General features: G+C 41.7%; 1 protein-coding gene across 5 annotated transcripts in view; it reads left to right on the top strand.

Annotated features, from left to right (window-relative positions):
* SRPK2 (SRSF protein kinase 2) overlaps window positions 1-19,779 on the top strand; it is a 151,292-nt gene that overhangs the window by 46,900 nt on the left and 84,613 nt on the right. Inside the window, exon 2 of one of the 5 annotated variants that reach the window (XM_062638268.1) lies at window positions 3,079-3,142. The exons of 3 other annotated variants lie outside the window; for them this stretch is intronic. In XM_062638268.1, the coding sequence (XP_062494252.1) occupies window positions 3,105-3,142 (38 nt within the window). In that variant the 5' untranslated portion in view covers window positions 3,079-3,104. Of the gene's footprint in view, window positions 1-3,078; window positions 3,143-3,587; window positions 3,715-19,779 lie in introns of those variants that run through there. One more of the 5 variants, XM_062638267.1, reaches the window with a different exon arrangement.

Genomic DNA, 19,779 nt, shown 5'->3' with positions numbered 1-19,779 from the left:
CCCAAGTAAGAAAATATTTCAAATTCACAGGAGAGAACAGAGGGGAAGGAAAGAAAGAAAAACCTCAAAACCTTGTAATGGAGGTTTTATCTACCTGTGGAATGGAGCAGTCATTAATGATGTTAGAATTTTTTTTCTGTGATGTCTCATTTCATTTAAGTTGTTATTGCTATGTTAAATAAATCTTTGGTGCCACTCAGTTTTACTTCACAAAAGTAGAACTCAATTTTGTGTTGGAATACCAATGGAGAGAAATGTCCTTGTGCATCTCTTAGCGCATCCAGGCACTTCCAAGTTTGAACTGAAGTAGCTTACGTCTTCAGTTTTGTTTTTAACATCTTGTAGCGAGTCATTAGCAATAACGTGTAAGTGCAATAATCTGTAGGCATCCGTTGAAAAGCCTGTCTAGAGGCTTGCTTCTGGAATGGATCAGTTGATAACTTTATTCCAAGCTCTTGGATATCATTTTGCCATGAAATCTTACATTGTTAATATGTTTATATGTTCCATTTTAAATTTTAACAGGGCAAGTATCTTCAGATGGAATTAAAAAATTGTTACATTAAGAGGTCGAGGAACAGATTTAGTCAGTCAGTGTCAAGGGTCTGTGGTAGGGCGAATGAACTTTAGTTTGTGCCTCCAAATTGTTCATTTTATTTCTGTCCAAAAGTGAGGATAAGCAACTGAAAGAGCAGCCTTCTAACATTCCTTCATACAGAAGAGGAAAAAAATCAAGAGTATTGAAAGGCTGTTTTCTCCACAAAGCTGTCTGAACCTTTAGTCTCCTTCGTCCCACAGACATGTCTGTGGTGTAGCTTCTAGTGCTGATAACTCCAATGTGTTCTCACAATGTGCAACAAAGCATCTTGTTCTTGTTGAACCATATTGGATCAGAGCATGACCCAATGCAGGTGTGCTGGTCCTTAAAAAAAAAAAGTACCTGTACTTTCTTTTAACCTCTGTAATATGAAGTAGTCTATATTCAGACACTTGTGAAAGTAGTTTATTCCTGAGTTTTCTTAAAGGCAGTCTCTTTCACAGAAACATTTTTGCAGTGTTCTGAATACCTGGTTCAGTCCTGCAGAAGATGTTTAAATAAGGATATATCCAGTGCACTGCATGATTTGTGTGATCAACACCAATGTTATATGTTGCACTAAAAATCTGTATGAAAATAACTGTATGATTGTCTAGTTGAAAATGAAGAGGTATTAAAGCCCTTTGTGGAGCTTTTATGCAGTTCTGCGTAGTTCTTAATGACATCAGACTTTTTTTTTACTGTAATATGAGTGGGTCTTTCACTGATGGGATGAATATTCAGTATTTTCAGTTCTTAGCCACTGCGCAGTTCAAAGTCCTACTTAATAGAAAACCCAGTACCCTGGGGAGGTTAGTTGATGTAATCACCTCTTGATAGCTGGAGAACTGAGGCACGGAAGGGAAGACACACATAGTCTATATAAGAACATATGTGGCCTTTCAGTAGTGAGGTCCAAGAGACTAGATCATCAAGCTTATTATCTTATCCAGTGTGGTGCATCTCTGGAGCTGCCCAGAGCCTTGGAGGTTCCCCAGCCATCAGCCTGGACAGTCCTGTGGTGACTGAACTTGTGCTTGTGTAGGGATGAGTCTGTGTGGGCAGAGAAGTCTCCTGGCATCTGTGACTGGAAGAGCACCTGCTGCCTGGGTTGGGAAATGGTAATGGGAATTCTGCATGGTCCTTGCAGTCACACAGTGGAGCCAGTTGTGGGCATACTGGACTTTTCAAAGAATTGTCTTGGAAGCTTTGAGAAGCATCTACTCTGGGTGTGAGAACTGAGACTGTGTGTGGAGGTATCTCTGGTCAGGATGTTTTGGGAAGAACAAATGGCATGCTTGATCATCATCATGCTTAATTAGGTGATGATCATTGCTAACTTGCAAGCCTTCCACCAGAGCATGAGGGTGATAAACTCATCTTAGTAATAATGTTTTAACTTTGGTTAAAAGAAGAAAAATCTAGTTTCTCCTGTTTTCAGAAATTCCTGGGGTTTTCTATGTGAAGTATGTGTAAAGGAAGAAAGGTTGAAGCTCTCCTATTGTAGAATGGTTAAACCCAAATAGTTGAAGTTTACTTTGGTTGTAAACAAGTGGATATAGTCGATGTTGCACAGATCCTACTGCAGTTTTCATAGGTGGCCCTACAGTCTGTGGCGAGGATAGGATCTTAAGATGATGCTAACATCTGTGACATTGTTCTTTGAGGTTTTATGGGTCACAGACCTCCTGATTCCAGAACTCCTGGTGAATTCTGTTCTGCTTTGGCAGCGTCCTGTGGTACAAGTGGCAGCGGGACTAGGGCACATGTCCCCGTGGTAACGGCTGGGTGTGGGTGCTTGTCACAACAGCATTGCAGTGTGGGCCCAGGTTGGCCTGGTTCGTGTCCGTTACCAGCACCAGGACGGCAGTTAATGAATACTAAGTACATAAGGGAAAATTAAATACAACTGTTCAAAGTACATTAGGAGGAAATTGGAGGCAGGGCACTGAAATATAAAACCCAGGTATACGTAGTGGTTTCCATGTCTGATTTCCAACCCGTGTATGAAAGTAGTGATTTCATACTTGATTCTTTGTGACAAAAATGATTCAAAGAGCCATATTTTTCAGGGCTCTCGATCTGAAGCTATTCGAGGGTGCCCGATACAGCTTAGATAAGGAACCGGGAAGCTCCTCCGTGCCGTAAACCCTTTGTTTCGGGATTTCCCCCCTCAGGAACTCCCCTCCGCCCGCCCACTGGCAGCGGTTGCGGTAGGACTCGCCCGGGAGCCGTGTCGGCTGCTGCGGAGGCGAGGCTCTCCCCCCCACCTCCACCCGCGGAATGGTTCCGCCCGGCGCCGTGCGCAGTCATGTGCGCGGTCCTGCGCGGCGCCTCTCGCCTCGTCCCCTCAGCGCGGCTGGGCCGGGCTCGCACAGGCGCCGGGTCCTGCGGCCTCTTCCCGGACAAAAGGGCGTAGGGAAGCGGAGTCGCCTGGGCAATAAAGCTGTGGAAAGCGAGGGCAGGCGGTCTCGGTTGTGAATATTTTCTGATTTTTCCAGAAATCAAGCAGAAGATTGAGCTGCTGATGTCAGTTAACTCTGAGAAGTCGTCCTCTTCAGAAAGGTACAGCTGCATCTCCTGCATGAGCGGTTCATGGTGTAGCACTGCCGAGCAGCGCGCAGGGCTTTGCTCCTTCCCTCGGCACGTTTGCTGGCGTTCTGTACGTTTTGCATGCTGGTTATTGTACCGCATCAATTGAATCTCTCGTTTTGGTAAAGCCTTGTGCGTTTTTGCAGAGATTTGTTTTGTTATGTTATTTTTAATGAAGCCTGCCGGGCTGTAGCATGCAGTTCGTACTACAGCAGGCTTGTGTGTACTGGTGCTGCAGACCCTGCTCCTACCCGCTGCCGTGCAAACAGCATCTCTACGTTCGCCTTTAAAGACCTCGCATTCTTGTGTTGCAGGAAACCGTTCCACGGTTGCAAAGGGTTCCTTTCTGTTTAGATGCATAGGCGATAGAATTTGGTGAAGCGTTTCATGTCCTGTTATATGGAAAGGGAGTGTCCTTTGCAAAGTAGCTCAGGAATCGCAAATCCTCCAATTAGTCACATTCTGTAAGATAGATGTGATCCTTGTTCAAGTCTGTGCTAGGAAATGGAGCAGTCGCTGCATGCAGTAATGGTTCATGCCTGCAGGTAAGGACAGAATGACTCAGAAGTGTTTTTAAAGCAATTATTTTATCTGACGGTCAGATTATTACAATTTCAAGTAGCTGTTTCGTTTTGAAGAAATATTCCGGGGTACTAAATGCACATTTAAGTTTTCTGACATAAAATAATCTGCTGATTATTTTGTCGATTTTCAGTGATCCAGCCCTGCTTACTCTTCCTTTGCTTGTGGCTGAATTCTGGGAGAGATTTGTGTTTTCAGAATTGCTTAAATCCAAAGCAACAGTTTGTTTTTTTTTTTTTTTTAATTTTCTCCCAAATAATTTACACTAATCCTTTTGGCTGTATGCAAAAAACCATCCGAATATTCTGTTTTGCCATATTGACATTGAATAGTGGCAAAACCCCCTGTATTTAAGCACTCAAACTGTATGTTTAGCTGAAATTATTACCTGAAGTATTTTAATGAATGGCTCAGTATAGAAGGACATGATAATGCACTGAAAGCTGTCTTAAGGAGGCAGGCTAAAAGGCATCTTTCAGAATGAACGAGTGCTGTGTGGCATGGTTTTAAAAAACAAAACGAGCAGCCTAATTAGATTTATAAGTATATTTGTGGAAGATATGCAGAAGCAAACTGCATTGCCTTTCACCAGTTGTAGTGTAACAAAATATCAGCATTGAGAGATGCAGAAAATGGTGGTGGGGGGGGATAGGTTGTTAAGTCACCTTACCAAAATGGAGAAATATAAGAAGAGCATTGAGAGATACTTTATTTATTTATGTATCCCAAATTAAGAATCATGAAACAAAATCTTAAGGTTTATTTGTTTACCTTTATCCCACCCTGATGCCTGAAATTTTTAAATACAAGACTAATAAAATGGTGATGATAATGGAGAGGGTGATGGGGTGAAAATAGTAAAGGAAACAGGTGTTAATTTGATTTTTTGGAAAAGCTTTTGTTGGCATTGCTGTGGGGGAATTTGGTATGTAATATAGGTATTTACTTTATAAATATGGATGTTACACAGCACCTGAAAACTGATCAGCCTGTTTTTGGGCACAATGTGCTTGTAGTTGAACTAATGGTATTCCGAGGCAAATAGGTCCCTATAAAGGATTTTAACACATAGTTAGAAAATGATGCATTTGTCTGAGATCCATTTAAGTGCCATTCATTAAAAAGTAATATTTTTATAACAGCATGATGCTTTATCGTGTAATAAAGATTAAAATGTGAATGTTAATTTATATATGCACTTAGATTTCTGAGGATGTAAATACATGGTACTGTTCATCTGGAGATTGATTTGACACATCAGCTGCGTGATTTATGTGGTCAGTTGTAAATGAAAACAACTTTATGTATAATCTGAGATTTTTTTTTTAATAGCCACATTCAAGTATCTAAAAATAGATGGAATTCTTTTGCAAGCTGTTATGAAACAGTGCTGTCTCTCCTATTAGCTGCCAGTTCCTTTCAAGGCCCTTTTAAAATTACTGTATAAAAGTGTGTTTTTTTTTTTTTAAATAAACATTATGGTATTCAGAGTCTGAACTGCTAAAACTGCCCTCAGTCTGCTCTATAGCAAAATTGCAGTGTGTTTTCATACCATACAAACATGAAATTATGCATGTGTTTGACAAACACAGAAAGGGAATTTGTGCTTTTGTATTTTATTACTAGCTTTTACCCTTGTTTCTGATGGTTGGACTTTTTGAGAAGCTTGAATTCTCTAAGCGGAAATGTCAGGTGGAAGATCTGAAAGAGTCCATGGCTTGTTTCTGGTTTTCCACACTAGTAGAGACTGCTAGACAGTGCTTGCATAGCAGGAGGGGAGGGAGAGGAGGTGCTCTGTGCATTCACAGAAACATGAAATGGGAATAGAGAAGCTCAATACTTGCCTCTTTCTTTGGTTGATTTTTGTTTTTACAAGACAGTTCAACGTTTGTAGGTTTTCTTGCTCACTTGGCAAGTTCAACATGTTATCCTGTCCTAGGGAAACAAAAACTGAGAAGGAAGCTGGAATATAATGAATGGCTTGGCTGTTGTGGAAGATCAGCATGTTAGAAGTCTTGCAGCATTCTCTTAGCATAGTTGGTTGGTTTGATTTTAAGAGGCTTTTAGGAGCCATTATCCAGCCTTTTGTTGAGGATCCCCTGAGATGTTAAGAGGCATTTCAGCCTTCAAAAGTAAATTACAAACTTAGAGGCATTAACTCACAGTGACATCCTTCCTTTCCCCTTACCTGTGCCCTAGAAAAACAGTAGTTGCAGATGAAGGGGATAAGATAGCTGTGTTTTATTGTATTATGGGATATTTCATTAAGCAGATACAATCGGGCAGCATCTGTAGGTCCTAGATTTCTGAGTAGTTAATGTTGCTGCTGTATGTGTTAACAGCCTGTGGCAAAGTCCTCGCTCCTTGTTGATAAGGTAGCCACGGTACCTGCGGATGCCTGTGTGCACATGAACGCTACAGTGGATCAGGTAACCTGGAGCTTGTTACGCTGAATTGATTTGTTTGGATGTCTAAGTTTTAAGTATAGCGTGGAAGTGTTTTCCTACAGCATGCTTACGAGGCGCCACACACCTGGTTTCTGTATCTACTAAGCAGTAATTTAACTACCATGTTCCCCCATGTTCTTTATGTTTCAGTGGAGGCTGTCTGAGGTTACCTTCCCCAACCTTGCAAATATCATTAGAAAGCAAGTAGCAGCAGCCAGATGGAGGAGGACAGTCTTTCAGGAACCCCCCCAGAAAGCAAAAAATACTTTAATTTCTGTTGTATGAGTTCTGATACAACTGTTCTCATGCGCAGTGCAAGTCAATGCTTTAAGCTGTACAGATTTTCTTATCTTGCCTTTTTTAGGCTTTGTGGCTTATGTTTTGTTTTGAGAAAAGTCAGTTCTTCCACCTGGACCATTTTCTACTCTTTAGACTGCAATTCTAATGTATATATAGTATTTTTCTTTTTCATAAAACTTTAGTACAGAGAACTCAGTATTTTTTTAGCTGTGATTTTTGGATTCTAAATTTATGTCATCTTAGCAGTGCATTTTGACTGCAGGATATTTAGTGGTAAAGGTTGTTAGCAAGGCTGAGAAGTCTGAAATACTTGACCTGCCTTTTTATGTCTTGCTGCAAAGGCTGCATATCCAGGCTGCTTTAAAGTGAATTTCTGCTTCACTGTTTTTTAAAAGGAAATTAATAGCAGCCACTCATGAGCAGTCTAAAGTAGATAACCAGAGTGTGTATAATTTGATTTTCATCGTTTTGAGGGATTTCATAAATAGTAGCAATGGGAGGATACTTCCAAATGACAGTAGATCGGTAAAGTTTGTCATTCAATATGTAGAAGTATTTGGGGTGGGGTGGTGCAAGGTTTAAGGAGGACTGTTGTTTTTGTGTGTTTGCTTTTTTGTTATTTGGGTGTTTTGTTGTGTTTTTTTTTTGTTTTGTTTTTTTTTTTTAACCTTGGGCTATGTATACCTCTCTCTCTTTGAGATTTATCTTTGCAGAGCAAATTAATGTATTAGTGCTTTTACATGGTTTCTTCATCAGGTCACGCCAGGAATGCAGTCAGGGATAAATTAAAGGAGAAAGAAATCTAAAATAATGAGGAGGAAGAAAAAAGCTGGAGCATGTCTTCTGCCTTTTCTAAGAGACATAATGTTAATTGATGTAAGAGGCAATGTGGAACAAATTTATGATGCTGAAGGATTCTTTTGGGTTTAGGAAAGGGAGGGGTTTATTTAATTTAATTGTGGATGCGTTACTTCTCCTGAGGCAGAAGTATCACTCGTAATGAAGACCAGAAATAAAACACATGTTTAAAAGTAGAAGAAACTTCAGTTCACAACATTTAGTTTGAGTTGACATTGCTGTGTATCAGATAAATGTATTGGAATAATTATTAGATAATAGGGCATTATAATTCTATTGGTATTTATGTATCTAACACAAACAATAAATACTGTCAAAAAAAATGCAACTATTTCATCAGTTCCAGTAACTTCTAAGCAAATTTTGAAATACCATCTTTTCTTTAGCTGTCTTCCTGCTTTACTTTTTTTTTTTTTAAGTGTAAAAGAAGTATTACCTCACTTCTATTTTGGGGCAGTCCAAATTTATTTTTAGTAGTCAGAGAACTTTATTTTTTCAGTTTGTTTAAAATAAGATACCTATAACAATGAAGGGTGTATTTTTTTTTCCCCTTTATTTCAGACTTGCACGCTAATACTGCTGTTCATTGTATTTTATCTCGGAAGTAGGAAGGAAATAATCCTATCTTAATGTGGGCCCTAAGTTATTTCTCCAGGGAGGCACTCTCCAAACTCTGCTCTGTGACAGTGTGCCTCTATAGCTCTCTTAGACTAGATACTTAATTTTAGATTACTAAAATTGGACCAAACAGAACCCTATATTTTATATATTTTTCATATGAAAGGTTTCACAGGTTCGTTGTTTTGGAGTGCAAGGCTTTAAAGTGAAGTGTAAAAGGGATGTAGGGAGAAGGAATGCTGCAATGTGCCATTGTGCTAGTCTAGGGGAAAAGAAAAAATGGAAATAGTCTGTGGAAGCAGCCACTTGCAGAGCAGCTTTTTCACTTCAAGTGGTATTTTTAGGCGACACAGCACTCGTTTTAGAGTTCGTAGTGCTTATATCAGCTGATCACTAGGCTTTGAAAAGATTTAGAATTTGCAGTGTGTTTTATTTTTGCGTGATGGACTTTATTTCTGTGTCTGTCTGGTATTTCTGCTATATGCAAGAAAATCAATGTCTTTGGTATTTCACTACAAGTGCAATATATCATTAGTATCCCTAGTAGTCAGTGATCTTCTGTTTAAGACTTGGTATTGTTTAGACGTGTTTTGTTTTCTTCCTTTTTTGTGAGCCTTTTATCATGCAGTTATTTGTGAGACAGTTATTACAAGGAGGTTTCTGGTATACCTTCTTGACAACATGAATAGTGATTTTTGGCACTGTTGGAATTACAGAAATTTGTGAAAGGAAGAGATTTAAGATGCTGGGGGGTTGTATGAGATCTTCCTATATGAGAACTGTTCATGGGAAACTAATTGAAGCAGTGAAGCGATGATTATAACAGTTAGTGGCTAAAAAAAATATGCATATAAAATACTTGAAAACTATGACTTCAACAATATACTTTGAGGTAAACATGTATTTCAGTTCTACTTCATGGTAAAAAAGCAGTGAAAAAGCAGTTGGTCATTTCTAGCAAAGCCTTTTGTATCACAAATTCAATCTGTTTCATGACTTAAAACTTTTTGCCTAATCACTGTCTTAATCCTGACTTCCCTGAAATGTCCACACCAAACCCCCTGACAGATGGTGGGGGAATTTTACCTGATAGATTGTATGAAACAGTATGAACCCATGCCAGATTATTGTGTTTCTATGTCACAGTGCTGTGGTACAGTCTGAGTTAGTAGTTTTCTGCACCTTCACATTATGTACTTAAAAATGAAGAATAAAGTATTTAGCACCTGATAAAATTCAGTAAATTTACTGTGATACGCTCTGTGTATTTCCATTGATATGCAATTGATGTAGTTACGAAGAGATGCTAAGCAACATGTTAAACAAATGTATGCCAAGTAAGGCATTCCGTTTTGTTGCATATTTTGTCTATTATAAGCATATTATCAGGAGACTGTGGCATCCCTCAGCTCGTGAGTAGCTGTGAATCCTGCCATGCAGTTAAGAGGATTAGTCTTTCCATTGGATTGGAAAATACCTGTTCTGTTCAAAAGATACTGTGACCAGAAGGTCTTTTACTAGTTGTGTTTTCCAGAATTTTATACTCCTGAGTCAGTATCTGCCCCAGGTGCTTCTGTTTTCATCAAAACTCCCCTTAAGACTTGGGTAAACTCTCTGGAAAAATATATAGACAGTCACTGTTACCTTAAAAACAAATGTGAAAGTCCCCTCATCTGGGATGCCTACCGAACTCATGCTACTCTTTGTGACTAGATGGATAGCGATTTGCTATTTCCCTTTCTTTTGCTTCACACTTTTTCTTTCTTTTTATTCCTCAGATCTCCAATTGCAAAACATGTTTGCAACTCCATGCTCTGCCTGTTACATATGCTACAAACAACCACGTCCTGTGTAGATGTTCTGTTTGTATGGCTTTTTTGCCATTGTGCTTAATAAGATGTTCAGAAGGCACTTTAAATAATCTCTCTGTACTGACAAATGTGTGCTAAGTGTAACTTTATCATAGAATCATATAATGGTTTGGCTTGGAAGTGACCTTAAAGCTCATTGGGTTCCAGCCCCCTGGTGATATCCTCATTTAATGAAGGATAGTATTTTTTCTCTTGAAAGGTTGTGAAATGTATATTTTAATGTTGTGTTGGTTAATCTTGAAGAATTTTTTTAAAAATCTGGAGCAGTGTAATTCTGTATAAGGGCGAATAATTCCTTAAAGCTACTTCTCATATTGAAAAATGTCATTGGAGTAACATGAAACATTTTAAGAATTCAGTGCTTTGTTCTCATCAAGCAACTTCCTATGCCCCAAATCTACTGGGATGTTCACTGCCTTCCTAAGGAGGCAAGGACTTGTCCTCACTTCTGTTGCTTGGTACTAATGTGCATGGGAATAGGGCAGTGTATATGTTTTCTGGGGGCAAAGAAGGCTGTATTAGTGCAGAAACTCTTCTTAAGCTATGTGCTTGTGTTGTCAGAGCTTAAGTATTAGTAGTTCCGGCAGAACTAGTAAAATTGGTTTTGTTATTAATACTACTATAAAGAGACCATGTTATTTTCTTTGGTAACTACTGTATTGGAATATCCAGCAGTGATTTTTCTGTGGAGGTGGAAAAGGGGTCTGAAATTCCTATTGGTTTCAGTGGACAGCTGTTTTGTTATTCTGTATCCAGCATCAGGACCTGCATATTCTCATTGTCTGTCATCTAGAGCTGCTGTGGCCACTTCCCACAAAAGCATTCAGTTTCTGCCATGCCCACATACCAAGCAGACCTATCAACCTCTGTTTATTCCATGCTATGAACTGGAATGGAAGATGTTTGGAATTAGCTCTGCTCCCTCTATAAAAGGATTACCTTACCCACAGGGAGACCACGTGGTGGTTTCCTCAGCGTGGTGCTTTGTCATCCCCAGTGTGACAGTGTAAAGCGTTTCTGATGGCTCCTGTTGCATATGTGAGAAGAATCAGGAATTTCCACTGCTGCTTGGTGTCATAGATACGAGCAGTGGCTGCTTCCAAGAAGACAGTAATGCAGCTTTGGACCAAGACCTCCCTAAGAGATACGGAAAAAATGATCAACCACAGTGATTCAGAAGTACATTTTTGTCAGTTAAAACATTTCATTTCTAATACAGTATGAGTAAGAGTACAAACAGTCTTTATATACTTGGTTTGAAGTCTCACTTGGCTTCTTCCCGGGTAATTAATGTTTTAGAGCATCAGTCTAGAAAGCCAAATGAAAAAAGATAGAGCCTTCCTCAGAACACTTAGTTTCACAACAGAAGTGAAAGAATGCAGAACTTTATTACTGGTGATCGAGGAAAAAGTCTTCCCCTTTCTCAAAGGTACTCTTGATATCTGTGGGTGCATTAATGAGATGATGAATTAGCATAGGCCCTCTTCTTTGGGGACTCTGGCTATAGCATGCTGCCAGAAAGTGCAGGAATTCTTTTGCAGACCACTAGTAGTCAAAGGTACTGTTGCTCTTGGTGGAAATCTGTTTACAAGTTTCCCCAAGGCAAACTTGTATATTAAATTGCAGGAACATATTAAATATCTACTTTGTTTCGTCTGTATTTTTACCTTATTTGTGTTACTCTTCTGTTGTAGTGGTATACAGTTGATTCCTGTCTTGAAAAGGAAGTGGATAGTAAAGATCCAGTTAAGATTCCTTTCAACTGTGTTTAGCACATAGGAGTTTCAAGGGCTATTAAAAGCACCAGAAGACATCCAGTTGAAGTAAAGTGGTGGCTGAGAATGCTAATTTTTTTTTTTTTTTACTATCATTTAAATACAAACGAGGAATTAGAGATGTGTGCACGTTTATGGGGGTATGATATAATAGGCATCACAGAAACATGGTGGGATGGCTCCTATGACTGGAGTGTTGGAATGGAAGGTTACAGGCTCTTCAGGAAAGACAGGCCTGGCAGGCGGGGAGGGGGAGTTGCCCTTTATGTTAGGGATAGCCTGGAGAGTATGGAACTCTGTCTGGGGACAGGTGAGCATTCCACAGAGAGTTTGTGTGTCGGGGTTAAAGGGAATGTAGCTATGGGAGACATTACTGGGGGGATCTGTTACAGACCGCCTGATCAAGAGGAATCTCTGGATGAAGCACTCTACAGACAGATAGGAAAAGCCTCACGCTCGCAGACCCTTGTTCTCATGGGTGACTTCAACCACCCTGACATCTGTTGGAAGGACGGTACGGCCCGGCACAAGCAACCCAGGAGGTTCCTCGATTGTGTAGAAGGCAACTTCCTTCTGCAAGTAACAGAGGAGCCAACAAGGAGAGGTGCCATGCTTGACCTCGTGCTCACCAACAGGGAAGGGCTCGTTGGAAATGTGATGCTCCAGGGCAGCCTTGGATGCAGCGATCATGAGACGCTCGAATTTGAGATCCTCAGGACAGTGAGAAGAGCGTGCAGCAAGCTCACTGCCCTGGACTTCAGGAGAGCAGACTTTGGCCTCTTCAGGAACCTGCTTCGGAAGGTTCCATGGGATACAGCCCTAGAGGGCAGAGGGGCCCAAGACTATTGGTTGATATTCAAGTATCACCTGCAGCAAGCTCAGGAGTGTTGCATCCCAACCAGAAGGAAGTGCAGCAGGAGGGCCAGGAGACCTCCTTGGATGGATAAGGAGCTCCTGAGGAAAATTCAGTTGAAAAAAGAGGCTTATAATAAGTGGAAGCAAGGACAAGTGGCATGGGAAGAGTACAGGGATATTGTCAGAGAAGCTAGGGAACAGGTTAGGAAAGCTAAGGCTCAGTTAGAATTAAACTTGGCTAGGGATGTGAAAGATAACAGGAAGGGATTCTGTAGGTACATAGCAAATAAAAAACAGACTGGGGAGAATGTAGGCCCCCTCAGGAAGCTCTCGGGAGAACTGGCTACCCTGGATTTGGAGAAGGCTGAGGTTCTGAATGATTTCTTTGCCTCGTTCTTCACTGCCAAAGGCTCTGACTGCACCACCCAAGTCTTGGAAGGCAGATGCAGGGACTGTGAGAATGAAGACCTTGGGCCCACTGTAGGAGAGGAACTGGTTCGAGACCATCTTAAAAATCTGAACATGTACAAGTCCATGGGTCCTGATGAGATCCATCCGCGGGTCCTGAAGGAGCTGGCGAATGAAGCTGTGAAGCCGCTGGCCATCATATTTGAGAAATCGTGGCAGTCAGGTGAAGTTCCCGATGACTGGAAAAAGGGAAATATAACCCCCATTTTCAAGAAGGGGAAAATGGATGACCCGGGGTATTATAGACCAGTCAGTCTCACCTCTGTGCCTGGCGAAATCCTGGAGCAGATTTTCCTGGAAGGCATGCTAAGGCACATGAAAATCAACAAGGTGCGTGGTGACAGCCAGCATGGCTTCACTAAGGGGAAATCCTGCCTGACCAATTTGGTGGCCTTCTATGATGGGGCCACAGAACTGATGGACAGGGGTAGAGCAGTTGATGTCATCTACCTGGACTTGTGCAAAGCGTTCGACACTGCCCCACACGACATCCTTGTCTCTAAATTGGAGAGACATCAATTTGATGGATGGACCACTCGGTGGATAAAGAACTGGCTGGATGGCTGCACGCAAAGAGTTGTGGTCAATGGCTCAATGTCCGGCTGGAGACCAGTAACTAGTGATGTCCCTTAGGGATCGGTGTTGGGACCGGTCTTGTTTAACATCTTTGTTGCTGACATGGACAGTGGGATTGAGTGAGTCCTCAGCGTGTTTGCCGATGACACCAAGCTGTGTGGTTCGGTTGATACGCTGGAGGGAAGGAATGCCATCCAGAAGGACCTTGACATGCTTGTGAGGTGGGCTGATGCCAACCTCATGAAGTTTAACCATGCGAAGTGCAAGGTCCTACCCCTGGGTCGGAGCAATCCCAGGCACAGCTACAGGTTGGGCAGAGAAGAGATTCAGAGCAGCCCTGCGGAGAAGGACTTGGGGGTGCTGGTTGATGAGAAAATGAACATGAGCTGGCTTCAGGTGTGTGCTTGCAGCCCAGAAAGCCAACCGTATCCTGGGCTGCATCAAAAGGAGCGTGACCAGCAGGTTGAAGGAGGTGATCCTGCCCCTCTACTCTGCTCTTGTGAGACCTCACCTGGAGTATTGTGTGCAGTTCTGGTGTCCTCAACATAAAAAGGACATGGAACTGTTGGAACAAGTCCAGAGAAGGGCCATGAGGATGATCAGGGGACTGGAGCACCTCCCATATGAAGACAGGCTGAGAAAGTTGGAGCTGTTCAGCCTGGAGAAGAGAAGGCTGTGTGGAGACCTCATAGCAGCCTTCCAGTATCTGAAGGGGGCCTATAGGGATGCTGGAGAGGGACTCCTCATTAGAGACTGTAGTGACAGGACAAGGGGTAACGGGTTAAAACTTAAACAGGGGAAGTTTAGGTTGGATATAAGAAGGAAATTCTTCCCTGTTAGGGTGGTGAGGCACTGGAGTGGGTTGCCCAGGGAGGTTGTGAATGCTTCACCCCTGGCAGTGTTCAAGGCCAGGTTGGACGAGGCCTTGGGTGATATGATTTAGCGTAAGGTGTCCCTGCCCATGGCAGGGGGGTTGGAACTAGATGATCTTAAGGTCCTTTCCAATCCTAACGGTTCTATGATTCTAAATACTCAGTGGTTTAGCAGATGTCTTAGCAAAACTGTGTGGAGTGTGTTCCAGCAGATACCAGGACGGCTTAGGCAAGTACAGAGTACCCCAAACTCCAGTCTAAGGCAGGTTTATGCACTTCACCTTCAAAAGTGTTACTGATAGCTCATAGCTTTGCTGAGAAACTTGCTAAAGGTGTGTGCCCTTATAGCCCTGCCAATTGTTAGAGGTAGCCAGATGTGGAGGCTGTGTGTGCCAAGAGGCGTATCTGCTGTCCCAGCTAAATAGGTAAGCACAAGGCTGCTGTGGTTCTGTGTCCCCAGGGCCAGCCAGCAGTGAGACTTATTCCCAATAAGAGTGTGTGTGTGTAAACATGCTACCATACAGCAGCTGGCCACATGGATCAACAGAGTCTCAAACTGGTGCTTTTAGTGGCACCCACAGAGCACTCAGGACCTGCACGGAAGGCCCAGTCCTTTTCCTCCCTTCCAGCTCCTCAGGATGGATGTTCTCTACTGGAATTTTCACAGAAACTGACTTAAATGCTATACAGGTCCCCCTAGTTCTAAATGGTCTAGGTAGTTGCTGAAGCTTTGACCTGTTGGTTTTCTTCCCCTGTTGTTGGTACCTAGACCCTTGAACCCCTGAGGTCTGTGTTCTCACTCCAATTGCTGGTGCTTAGACCTCTTACGTACTTGCTGGCCAGTCTGGCTTGAAGTTGGCTTGAGTTCATACACACACTCGGAATAGAAAGTACATCCACAAAGATGACAGAAATAGGGTTTAATGACAGTATAGGGTAGACTCTTATCAAGGGCAGGGCTAAGACAGACAAGTGCAGTGACCAGCTTCCCATTTGCATTGAGCCTGTCACATTTGTCCCTTTTTCCTGCTGTTTTCTCATACTTGTTTCTTCTTCATCCACCTTTATCCCTGTCTCTCCACCTCTAGTGCTTTTCCTTAAACATTTCATAATGTCTTGCATATTCTCACAATCCCATGATAAATTTTGCATAATCCCAAATGTTCTTCCTTGCTACATCCTATAATAAGTCCTGTACTCCTTAAGGCAGTAAACTTTAGTTTTCAAGGTATTTCTGGGGTGAGAGTTTCCTCCTTTACTCATCTTGGTGGGTTTCATGCTGGAGGAGTATGGACTAATTGATGGTCTTGGGAATAGCTGATTCAGGTGCTCCATTTTCACTCATCAGGTTTCTCTACCTACTTTCCACTGATCCTTGCTGGGTATGTCTCTGTTATGATTAGCCTTTAATCAGATAACTTGACACTGGTCTCCCAGGGGCCATGTAGCATCTGCTAAAACTGGATCTAGGTCTGACATGGGCAATCAAAAGACTGACATCAGCTGAGGATACAAAATGCACAATTCCTTTGCTACTTCACAATCTTACGGAAATTTAGCATTGCAGTTTTGTCTGCTACTAAACTCCTATTCAGTTTATAGACCTGTATTCTGGAAAGGAAAAGTGAAGTATCTCCTTACAGTGTGTTAAATATATACTCTGCTTTTGATGTAGACCTTCTGGAGGTGTTAGGATCATACATGTAACAGAGGCAAAGCTCAGCAATGACCACAAGCAAGTAGTGCTGTTTTGCTGAACTTGTCCTCTGTGCTTGTTGCAGACCCCATTTGAGGTAGATAGTGCAGGGATGCATAATAGTAGTAAGGAGTTCTGGAACATAAAGCAACTAGACATCCTGCTTCTGTGTGTTCTGGTCCAGAAAAGAGCTGTCTGGTAATAGCAGTGGAAGAGTATTTCTTGGGCAGATTTAAAAAAGGCAAAACCCAATCATACGTCCTTATTTAGAAGGGAAGTAATGTCTTCATGGGTGGACAAGGAGGCCAGTCATTAATTTGACCTGCAAGCATCAAGATACTGCTCAATTCCTTTTCATGGTAGCTAAGCAGGCAAAACCCACAGACCCACAGTGTGTAGTAGCCAATATTTGGCTATCTGACATCTGTATTCAGAAGACCTGGCATGTATTATTTCTAAGATAAGAGCCCAAGAGCTAGCTAATACTTGAGGCTTTGCCAAGTTGCTTCTCTCAGGAAGAGAAATAGATTATGTGATTTGAGGGTTGTGAGATTTTTTTTTTTGTGTGTATGTACAGTCCTGTTTATTTATGAAGCACGTAAACAGAGCTCTGTTTGCTTGAGCAGAGTAGAAACCAAGTGCAACAAGCAGCTATATTGCTGATGTTTTCAAGTCTGCCTGTCTGGCAAGTACTGTACTAAAAAAACCCTTAAAACTCCAAAACCAACTCCCATACCCCTCCTCCCCCCCCCCCCAACTATCTCTTCTAAGATCACACAGCATTTTTGCTGTTTGCTTTTTTTTTTTTTTTTCTGCTTAAAACACAGAGGTACATATAACAACAGCTTCCCCCAACTCCTTTAATTTTGTGATTGTTATTTATAAAATTCTTAACTCTTCACACACATCACAGTTTGACTGGGTTTGATGTGTGTTTTGGACAGTGTTTTTCTTTCCCATTTATTTAGTTATTTATTTTTTACAGCTGTTGTGTAAAAGACCCAATGTTCCTTTTTTTTTCACTTAGACTAAAAGTAGGGTTTTCAGCCCAAACATCACCCTTGATTGAAGCCAAGTACAGAATTCTTTAGAGAGCAGCTTGATCACGGGCATGATTTTTTTTTTTTTTTAAGGATAACAATGCTGTACCTAAAATACAACTTTCAAAAGAAGTCTTTATGCATGCTAGAATACCTTTACTCCCTCTCTGGACTTCACAGTTTGTTCCCAGGTCACATCATGCGGCATCTGAAGACTCCTGCCCTTTACTGCAAATAGCTCTGGTCAGGAATTTCTCATGGACAGGTGTGAGCTGCTTTAGGATTAGTCTTCCTGGGCTTCTGCCAGGTCTTCACTGGACTTCTCTAGGACAAGGATGTTTAGATTTAATTTGTCCTGTATGTTTGAGGGTTTTTTTTCCCCCCTTCTAAATTACTGCCTTTCTTCTCTGGGAAGCCTGACTAGGTTATCGCATGATGCTTCATCACCCTGCTCCATTGGTCTAGCCTTGTATGAGTCAGCTGGAGCTCACACTTTGTCTTCCTTAACTCCTGAAAGCTTCTGAGACTTGCAACTTCCTGGCTCTCTGAGCTGCTTCTAAAACATCTTTTTTTTTTTCTACAACTAGCAGTTCATATGTGTGCTGGTTCCTGCAGAAAGTAATCTGAGATTGAATTGCAATGGAGTTTTTATATGCAAGTACAACAGGAAGTTTATCCCAGAGCTTTCCCTTTACCCTCCCTCCCTTCACCCCTTATTGCCTTCCCCCCCCCCCCCCCCACCTTCCTAGTCAGTCCTCATTCTTGTCCCTGTTTGTGTTCAGGTGTTCATGTACTATCTGCTCACAGTCCTCTGTCATCTGTTTGCTTTGTTATCCCTTGCCTTTGATTTTGTGGTGGCTATTGGTAAATTAAAGTACTGATGCATTGTAAGAGATAAGATTATGTGAAGTGAAAGTTAGAGGTACGAAAATATGGTGGAACTTCACTTACTAATGTGTGTATATATATGTTTGAAGTTTTTATAATAATTGAGTTACCAGCTTGTAATAATTAGAGTTCGCAAGAAATAATAGGATTTGTTGTGATGTAGCAAAAAATGGTCCAAGTATATAGTGAAAGACAAAAATGTTAGAGGCTTAAGATGTATTTAACATTGATTAAACAGTAGTAGTGTCTGTTCATCTTGACTGCAGCAAGATTTGCCACTTGGTTATCAAACTGAGGAAGCCTGGCCTAGGTAAGTAGACAGTGAAGTGGTTTGAAATCTGGCTGAACTGTTTGGCTTGAAGGGCTGTAGTCAGTCACCAGTGGTGTACTCTTGAAGCCATCATTTACTGGAGCCAGTACTGTTGAATATCTTTGTTAATGGCCTGGCTGGTAAGGCACAGCACGCTCTCAGCAAGTTTACACATGATGCAGGAGTGATTAATGCACCAGAGGATTGTGACTGGTATTCAGAGGGACCTCAATAGGCTGGAGAAAACTTCAAACCTCCTGAAGTTCAACACATGGAAATACCAAGTCCTTGCACCTCAGCAGGTGTAACCCCATGCACCAGTGCAGGCTGGGGCCAGCCAGCTGGAAAGGAGCTTTTCAGGAAAGGACCTGGTAGACAGCATGTTGAACGTGAGCCAATAAAACATGGGGAAAAGCGTTGCCCATCAAGTCAAGGGAGGTGATCCCTCCCCTCTGCTCAAGCCTGGTGAGGCGCACTACAGTGTTGTGTCCAGTGCTGGGCTCCCCAGTATGGGAGAGCTCTACAGGGACCTACCAGAGTCGGTCCACTTCAGGACCACAAAGCTTAATGGTGAAGGCCTTGGAGCCCCTATTATACAAGGAGAGGTTGGGAGAGTTGGGATTGTTCAGCTTGGCGAAAAGAAGGTTCCTGGGGATCTTACCAGTGTGCATAAATAAATACCTGATGGGTGGGTGTAAAGAAGACTGATTTCTCAGTGATGGGCAGCACCAGAGGAGGGGCAGAAGGGACAAACTGAAATACAGTAAACAACTCCATTTAGATGTAAGAAAAAAAAAAATTCTTTTTTAAAAAATCCTTCTTACATCAGGAATTTGTATTTCTGACTTCTATACTTAAACTGTAATCCTAAGACTAGTTGCTTTTGTAGTTGGTCATCTTTTTCTCTTGAAGGCACCTTTTTCAGTAGTTAGGTAAATTCACATGAGAGTATGTAGCTTTTCTTTGCTACTGTTCTGTTTATTCTTATTAGCCATGAAGTCAAACCCTGTAAAAAAACCCAAAGAGCCTGTCTGAACAACATCTGTTTGGTCCAGTTCTGTGTCTGTGGCTTTCATTTCCCCTTCTTACAGTAACTGGGGCTTCGTAAGCTTTACAACACTAATTCTTTTTTCCTCTGGCTGTTTCTAGAATTCACTTTAGTGTTTGGTGTTCAGCTGGTTTGCATCTAGGAAAGGTCTCAGATCTGTAGGCAGATGGACAAAAGTAATTGATAAAGGAGGTATTTAATTGTTGTTCATCATATGTCCTGGCTATTTCAGAAGTATATGTTGTCCTGTTTCTGCACCTTGATTTTTGATGCTTTTCCTAGTAAGCATTTGATGCTTTTACCTAGTAAACATTTAGTAGATTCCAACATAAGATTTGGGTTGGGGGTGGGGGGTGTTGCTTATTTATTTATTTATGATAACTTCCTAGCCTTAATTGTGATGGAA

This window comes from Pezoporus occidentalis, unplaced genomic scaffold (genome assembly GCF_034315485.1).
Source record: "Pezoporus occidentalis ecotype Australia unplaced genomic scaffold, CSIRO_AGI_Poc_V1 ctg56, whole genome shotgun sequence".
Taxonomy (NCBI): domain Eukaryota; kingdom Metazoa; phylum Chordata; class Aves; order Psittaciformes; family Psittacidae; genus Pezoporus; species Pezoporus occidentalis.
The sequence above is the reverse complement of the archived record's forward strand: the minus strand, read 5'-3'. Positions and strand labels throughout refer to the sequence as shown.